This window comes from Ochlerotatus camptorhynchus, unplaced genomic scaffold (assembly GCF_037179485.1).
Source record: "Ochlerotatus camptorhynchus isolate MF236.1 unplaced genomic scaffold, CSIRO-AGI_Acam_v1.1 ptg000445l, whole genome shotgun sequence".
NCBI lineage: Eukaryota > Metazoa > Arthropoda > Insecta > Diptera > Culicidae > Ochlerotatus > Ochlerotatus camptorhynchus.
Genome location: NW_027040931.1, coordinates 488,318 through 497,463, shown reverse-complemented (window position 1 = coordinate 497,463; position 9,146 = coordinate 488,318). Strand labels below are relative to the sequence as shown.

Genomic DNA, 9,146 nt, shown 5'->3' with positions numbered 1-9,146 from the left:
AACCGCCGAGGATGCTGGTTTTTAAAATGAAGTCATATTTAGTATATACTTTATTGATTTTCTTCACAATATTACCAGCAATCCGATCAACTCCATACCGAAGTATATGAAACGTTTTTGACGGTAAAATAAGTTGTTAAAGAGTCACGTTTCTTTCCAGGAAATGCCGGTTTGTATCAACCGTGGACCGGCATGGACTTCGTTAGTAGCATGATGGGCTTCTACCCACCAAGCCCTAATCGGTACAGCAGCAATCAATTCTACTATTCGGATTACGGAGCCGAGTACCAGAATGGAGGAGATTATCTTTATGACAGCTTTGATTATGTCTTCGATGAACCAAACGTTTCCGTGGAGGATTACCTCTGTTGGTATTGTTGGTAGCGGCTTCCTACGGCTAGACGGTAAGGTTATTTGTGATATCGATTCCAAAATAAAACCACCTCTGTTCAAACGTGTTTTTTTTTTAATTTGAAGCAAAACAAACTTTTTCATAGATTAATTTAAAAAAAAACATTGCTGTTGATTTTGAAAATCCTGTTTCTAACATATATTTTTAAGACCGAATTACATCGAGTTTTGAGAACTGTTTCTATTGATATTGTTTATCCGTCCATCATGTATTTACTTCCAAACCGTTGTGCACTGTACAATTGCTGATCTCCGTTCAAGGGCGCTACCGTCTTCTTTCCCCCTTCACAGTTTTGCGTTTCTCTTTCTTGTCTTCGCGCAATTGTTTCTGCTTCTCGCGATCCTGCTTGTCCTTGTCCTTCTTTTGCTGACTTTCGAGCTTAGCCTGTTCACGCTTCTCCCTTACCAAGGCGGCAACATCGGCGGCATTCGTGTTCCGCGACAGGCCCCCGTTGGACGAGCCGGCTCCACCTCCCCCTCCGGCACTAGCTGCGGCTCCATCATCGACATCGTCGTCCTCATGTTCACTTTCCGAAAGCTGTTGGTATGGCAGATGGAAAGACAACCAAATGGCTAAATGATGGATTCTATTTGTTTATTTGTCGTCAATCAGTGTTGACCGTTTTACAATAGTGCTATTTTCAAAAAATGTGTTTTATTTGAAATTGTCATTCAATGTAGACTACATATACAAATATCTAGGAAATAAAAATTGTTTTAAACTTAACGAGATGAAAGCCGTTAGTGTTCTCTTACTGTATCTTTAGAAATAGTTAGATCTATACTGATACAATAATTATTATACTCTCATCATTCTATTGATTGGTCCATTTTTACCATATTTCGTTCTGTGATGTGACAGTTGAAATACATTTCAAGGTCTTAACATGCTAACATAACCGTAGATAGTCATCACATTTACATTTAATCACCTAGCGCATCAGTAAATATAAACAAGAAGTAGAGACGAACCAGCCTAGGGCTGAAAGTCTCTTTAATAAATAAACAAACAAAAACTAAACAAGAGAGTAACGAAAATGATCAACCATGTCCCGTAGCTCAAACAAATCCTAAAAATAGGCAACTAGAAGACTGTCGAATTTGAGGGGCTCACTTCAAAGTTGGATTTCCAGTTATGATTTGTTAAAATTTTTTGAATACGCCATTTTGAAGTTTTTTGCGAGACTAAAAATCAAAAATCGAATGTTAACTCAAATGTGAATGATTGACCTTAACAAACAATTATGCAAAGTTTCATGCAAATCGGAGAAGATCGTATCAGATCGATTCATCATTTGGTGTGGAACTGCTCTACATCAGCAGCTGGGGCCTGATCATGATCGTCTTTTGTGAGAAAAGTTGTTTGTCTCGGAATATTGATAACCCACGTACTTAGTTTTGTTTGCTGAGATTTGTACAGCCAAGTGCTTGGCAATCAATTTTACTGAGCGTTTAAAACGCTGTCCAGACTGGAGAGTTATAACATGTTATAACGGTTGTCAAATAATTGCAACACAGAAACCACTATCAAGATAGCGCTATAACATGTTATAACTCTGTAGTCTGAACGTACTATAAGACTCAGCAACCAAATGTCATTTTTGCTGAGGTCTCAGTAAAACAGATTGCCGAGCACTCGGCTGTGCATATCTCGGTAAAAAGTTACCGAGATTCGGCAAAAAAAAAAGTGTTCACAAAACTATTATTGAGCATATTAACGTAAAAATATTGATGGGAGTATCGACAATACTTCTGTCATATGGAGTGCACTATTGATGACAAATGGCACAAACAGTGGATGTGAGCTGCACTGTTTGAGATTCTGGAAGGATTTGAACACGGACCGAGAAGATCCATTGACGAGAAGGCTGTTTGCCTAGTTTGAACAGTGCTATGCTGAAGTAAAAAAATGGATCCTGTGATTCGAGTCTGTTGGCCAAACGAGTAGTATTGGATAGTTTAAGTGAAGATTCGAAAAGCACTGAAGACTGTTGCTGAACGACCCATTACCCCGAGCTCCTTTCTCTGAATGTATAATTTCTGAGTTCATGTATACAACAACAAGGGACCATTATGTTACGGATGGAGGACATTAAATCCGAAACCTCAGTCCCAGAACGTTGCGAATTCTCCTTAGGGACTGTTCATAAACTACGTAGACCGATACGAGTACATACGTGGTTTATGAATAGCCTCTTAGATTAAATATTATCTTGGAATTGTTTATGAACTATGAATTTTCCCAAATTTACCATAAATTATGCTTCAAATTCCCATGGAATGCTCCCAAAATTTTTGTGATATTCTACGTAAAATTCGCCTGGAATTTTCCTCGTAATTCCCCTGCAGGTATCCTCAGAATTGGCGTTCGCTTTAAAATTCTTTAGAAACTATGCTCAGATTTAGAAACTATGCATTTTGTTATCAGAATTCAATTGAAATTATTGACAGGTTGCTCTTAGGGTTTTGCCAGGATTCCCTAGGAAATCTTGATAGCTTTCCCTTCTAAAACACATAAGAAAATTTTCGGGATTATGCACTTGAATTATTCTCAGAATTTGCATTGAATTCTGCTCAAACTAAACTAAACTGAAAAGCTGCGGGGTAGGCTTGGAGTCGGAGGCATTTTCGAAGTGTCTGGAGTCATAATCAGTGCAATTCCTACTATTTAACCGGCAAAAAACACCATTTGCGGTAACTCCAGGCCCCTAGATCCTACCAAAAATGCATTCGTATTCGTATCCGCAGCCCTGGAATTTTCCCAGAAATTCCGATGAAAATGTCTTCAAAACACAGTTTTAATTCTTCAGAAACACTCTTCACAACCCCCGTGGAATTCTGCTAAGAACTTCTGAGTCAGAACTAAAGCCCTACAGTAAAAGTATGGACGTCTGTCAAAAGTTGGTCCAATCGAACTGTCAAAATGCACCGCTTCGCTCGATTGGAACAGCTTTTTTCAGTTTTGTGGTGACAGTCGTCCATACTTTAACTAGAGGGCTTTAGTCAGAGCTACCATGAAATTCTATCCACAACAACTAAAGGGTGTCCACAGTTAAATTGCATCACTTTAAAAAAGCTGCCCTTTGGTTCTATTTTAATGAAATTTTGGGTTAGATGGCTTCAGCAAAATTAGATTCGGCATCGCTTAGGGCCCATGCATTAATTACACACTTAATTCAGATCACCGAAGTCGGTAGGATTTTACCGGGTTTTTGAACAGCAGAACAAGTCGATAAAATTTTCAAATAACCGTTGCAAGTGAGAAATCAAGAAAATGTATAAATTTTATTTTTCATGAATAAATGGGGCAAACTGAACAAATTCTGTACAAGCTCGGAATAAATTTTCTAAAAATGTGATTTTTCACTGATTTTTAAACTTTTACCGAAAAGTTCTGTAGTTCAAAATTTACCGAACGACGGAGGCCTGGATTAGTGTGTATGTCTCGCTAAATCGAAGAAAAATTGACCCCCTCTCCCCTCTATCGTGACGTTTTTCCTATACCTCGATATAACGTAACTGCCACTTTTGACTTCCATCGCTGATTTCTCGCAAACGATCATTCAATCAAACAAAGTAATGATTCCATCGAAAAGTCGAGACAAACTTCCATCTATTGGTAATGTTGATTTATATGATTGAATTGTTATTTGAGAGATATCGATGATGACGGTCAAAAGTGACAGTTACGTTATATCTACCTAATGCATTGCTTGTCGCAAAATCTTAAACCCCCCCCCCCCCTCTTAGAGCGTGACATAATTTATGCATCAACCCATAGGTACATCCATCGGCACACCTTCGGCACAATCTCGTAGGCATTGGATAGTTGTAAATAAAATGGGAGCACTGCTGGACAACTGTCATTGAAGTTGTTCACAACATTATGTGCTGTTTGACTGTATATTCCGGAACATCCACTAATTGAATATATCAGAGGAACTCATACCAGCAGTTCACTTATAGATTTAAATCCGAATTGTAGGTTCTAGTGTACCCCAACGTGACTTTTCTCACTTCACTAGTGACAAAAATCACTTTGACTCTCGGAATAACCCCCAAAGAGGCAGTTAACCAGACCCTGAGGGCAAGACAGCTGTACTCAGAGTAAATATATTTGCAGCGAGTAAATTTGAGTTACTCATATTTACTCAAAAATGAGCAAAGTAGTCTCGATTTTCTGATCAAAGAAAATATCGTCTGACAGCATATTTTGTTTGAAGCATCTGCTCGCCTATTTGACAGATCGAACTGCTCGTTTAACAAATCGAATTGTCGACAAACGAAATGCTCCTGTGGTGGTTTGACTGCACGACGGTCTTGTCGTTCGTTTGTGGCTTGGATGCCTTTCAGGCGCCTTCTCTTGTTGGTGAGGATTGACACGGCCTAGGACGATACAGGAGTGACGAGAGTGACATAGAGAGGGTCTATACTGGACCCTCTCTAGAGTGACCCGTTCCAAAAGGGGAATGCTCCCTTTCGGTTACCTGAGGTACAACCTGAGCTTTAAACTTCCTTAGTGGTCAATAGAATTGGTCTTTGACTGCTGCTTGTAGAATATTATGTAACTGCTGATTCTAGGCCAGATTAGGTCAGCTCTGGCCAGCTTCGTGGAGTTTGTTAAGGTTCAACAATTAAATTTGCATTCTTCTTATCTTTGAAATATTCTTTAATCATCATCATTAGTTTACACATACATCACATTTTCTGTTGCATTGAAATATAATACATGCAGGAAGATAAAAGATCGTTAAATTTTTCTCACCATACCTGTTGATATTTATGAAACCAGAGCAGTTTTGGCGTGGGGACATACACTTCCAATGAATTTTTCTAATACATTTAGAAAATGATTATCGAAGGATATTTCAAAAAGAAGAAGTAAACAGATTATTTACCCTTTGTGGAACCTTAACACTAATAATCAGCTCATGGCTAACAACCAAAAACAGTGCGTACCGTTTTTGGAAACACGGTCTCATATGTTTATTTCCTCAATGTTGTGCCAAGAACCCAACATTTCATGAAATATCAAGCGTCTAATACCTAAAGAATGATCGAGTAATATCATAAATAGAATAGAGCTTTCAATGAATGTATAGATAGCATAACATGCAAAGTCATATGTTACCAATAATGGGAAGACATTGTATTTTTATCTTTTTGAAAATCATGCAGCTTCCTGTATGTACTCTATTATTTTTATATATTTGTGTAAATTTCGTTTTCATCGAGGTTTTCATTGAGTTTCTGGAAGTTTAACGCGAACTATATTGCTCTAAGAATTGAATTTATTGAATTATTTTAGCCTCATCCGAACCTATCGAACCGCCCTAAAAGTCCCTACATAGAAATTTCAAGAAAGCACGTCAACTTACTTTGCTTGACAGTATCGTTTTCAACATTATTTTTGATAAAACAATCAGGTTGCTATGTGTATATAAGATATTGAGCAACGTGAGTTACTCAGAGTTACTCCAAATTAACTCCGGTTTTACTCATGATCGAAAGCTGTCTTGCCTCCTGTCCGACCGTTGCTTTTCACATCACAAAAGGCTAGGTTTCTAGTCTGCCTTTGAGGGCATTATAAAATCCTTTTATCTTAAGAGTTTAACGTATGATAGCAATTTTTCGCCATCATATCAACTAGCAGGTGAGATAGAAGGGGGGGGGGGAGGGTGCATATTGCCCGCCATGGGCATTTCATCCCAATTTCCCCTACCCTGTTGGAACCACCCGGAAGCATACAGGCAAGTTTGATCCAATCAGCACTCACCTGGCTGTACTGCGATAAGATCTGTTGCTTGATCCGTCGTTCCTCTTCCGTGTACTCCCGTTCCACCTTTTTGGCCAACTTTTGATTCTCCAGCAGCTTGGCCAACTGTTCATCTACATCCAGCTTCATCTTGGGAGCACTTGCATCTTCCGCCAGATGACACTGTTTCCATTTGTCAAGAATTTCTTTGATAAATTTACTCGAATCAGATTCCTGCAAAACAATCAACTTGATTAAGGCTTCATTAGTAATCGAAAGATTTCAGTACATACTATGATTTCCGCCAAGATTCCCTCTAGGCCTTCGGTTTTCTCGTCAATGCTTTCGTCGCCCTCGAGGATGCCCATTATGTAGGACCCAAACACACCCTCGTCGGTGTTGAAATCGCGTAGCTTCGCATTCAGCCATGAATTAAACCCGTCCACGGTGGACACTGCCATGATGGTGCAGAGATGAGTAAGCTACCGTGGGGCGGGTAATTAGTAATGTAGATTTGAACCAACGACCGAGAAGCAGGAATTTTCCCCGAACCGTTTAGGTAGACACACTTTCCGCACACTCTCTCTGCACCTCGGTACTGTTGTTGCAGAACTGACGACTGTCATAAGTGACAGGTACCGTTTCGGCATTTTTCGGTAGTATTTTTACGAGCGTAAAATGACAGATTGGATGAACTTGATGGTTGTGCCGCTGTAAATGAAGCACTAGCTCAAATTCATCACCAAGTTCATTGGGAAGCTCAATTAGAAAAGAGGGGATTCTATGTTTGGCGCAATCGTATTTCAAATAAAAGCACGTGTTCATGAATCAACTACTTATGTTTATTACCATCATACATCATTTCGTCGGTTGCACCGCCCAAATCCTCCGGATGGTTTCGGCAATTCCAATGTCAGCAAAAACTAGATACAGCAATCCAGCTAGAGTGACCGCCGATAAGACGAACGTTGCTCCATGAACAGCCTTGGTCGCCAATCCTCCGAGCACGTTCGTTTTGACGTAGTCCGTTACAACCGACGAGAGTCCCATCTGTTGATGGGCGACGATGCAGGTAGCCATGAGGACGTCCATTGTCTTACTGGGGCAGATCAATCCGACGGGCATCGCTGCCAGCAAGGCCCACGAGAAAGCTCGATCCAATCTCCAGTGGTTGGCGTAGTTGGAGGGCGAAGCTTTTGATTTTGTGCCTGGTGGAGCTTGGTGATGGCAGAATACGCGAATTGAATTTGATCTTGACGTTGTGGAGAGTTTTCTGAATAAGGCAGTCGAGTAGGGTATACGTCCCTAACCTCGGTCTAATATGCAGCCATCGATTACGTTTTTAATCATAACTCATCAATGAATTTACCTGCAAACGATATTCTACTGCTAAATGGTATGCTTAGATATGCTTATCATGTCGTTTGCTATCAGAAACCACGAAAAGTTGAAAAACTTACTTTTTTTAAGACAATAACTCACGAGGGAAATGTATGTAATATGGGTCTATTGTCCCCAAATTGGGTCTATTTATGGATGCAACTTCGTCCTATCTTGTTTGATCCTCAAAAAAACGCTCTTGGTAACGTTTTCTGATGTATTTTTTTTTATCACTATCACTGTTAACTTAATGCTCTTCATTCCTCAAAACATTTCTTAGAGAAAATTTTACGAAAACTACATTAAATCACTCAATTTAAAAATTAAAAATTAAAAATTTCGCTTATCGTCTTTTGACCGCAGAATATCTAAATCAGAACATTGTGATGTTCATTATACAGGTTTGGCAGAAAAAATCTCCCTTCCTGTTCGTTCCTTATCATCCAAATGCAAAACAACATTGTTGACGTTACTCTTATTGCTATATGCTGTCAAATGAATTTCATGGGCCATAGTTAGGAACATAGAAAAAAAATGTGTCCCTAAAGTTGGGTCCATGTTTTACTTGTGAAAACGTTGTTAAACAATTAAAATAAACATAAAATATTCAAACAGCAACTGTAAGTTTTACGTCTAGTGTGTATTATCAGGTAATTCCAATCAATAAATGCCATAATCAGGCCATTTGATGATCGTCAGTCAACCTTCCCATCTTAACCTTATAAGTCATGGCGGCTAAAAACTCCGAACATTGTGATATTCTCAACCAGTTTTATTACTTACGAGAGCTGAAAATGTATTGAAATGTTATGATATAAATTGATTTGTGTGTGGTACACATTTATCAACCATCAGTGATCAATATTTTCCTTATTTTTTGTGTAATATTCCTTAATTAATTATTTATTTGCGTGATAGGCCGAATGAAAGGACGAGACCCACATTACATACCGTAACCCTATCTGTTGTAATTCATTTTTGAAACTTAGTTGGATTAGGAGTCTTTCGTGCGTTGCTTAAAAATGAACTTCTGTCAAAACAGTTGTAGTATAATTATGTGCCTGTTATGATTAGTGTGTAATCCATTTTCTAGTTTTAAGCCAGATATTGTGTTTTATGTTTGAGTGTGTATTTTCTGTCCAGATTGTGTTCTATGTTTTGACAGTGTATTTCCGTTCTAAAAAATTGAAACCACCTTTATGGGTTCATCTAGATCCGTTTTGATTTCATTCGTGTAAAAGCAAGTAAAGCGTGCGGAATAAAATTTTTAACCGTTGAGTACGCGTCGTGGTTTTTTTCATTCGGAAATCTTTACACAGTATTATGGACAGCAAATGGTGGTGGTTGCTATGTTAAGAAAGTTCAGTTCTTCATCTTTTTCTTAAATCCTTTATTTAACGCCGGTCTCTTCTGTTCAGCAATCTAATGCAATCATCTATCATCGACGAACATCGATTGCCATTGACGACAATCGAATGTACAGGGAGGCAGCTTCCAACCTACGTACACACTTAGATTTTGCCGAGATGGGCAGCTCGGCATTTTATTTTGCTAGATCTCTGTGAAAGACTTGCTGAGATTCAGCAAACAAACGGGAATT

The 9,146-nt window shown here is 38.8% G+C and overlaps 1 protein-coding gene across 1 annotated transcript; it reads right to left on the bottom strand.

The window, feature by feature from the left end:
• Nucleotides 1-545: 545 nt before the first annotated feature.
• On the bottom strand, nt 546-6,777 carry LOC135711938 (coiled-coil domain-containing protein 43). The gene is made up of 3 exons (XM_065234913.1): nt 6,460-6,777; nt 6,188-6,400; nt 546-949 (listed from the first exon to the last, which is right to left on the bottom strand). Exons 1-3 carry the CDS (start codon nt 6,625-6,627, stop codon nt 677-679), a joined length of 654 nt encoding a protein of 217 aa, XP_065090985.1. The 5' UTR covers nt 6,628-6,777; the 3' UTR covers nt 546-676.
• Between the last annotated feature and the right edge of the window lie 2,369 nt (nt 6,778-9,146).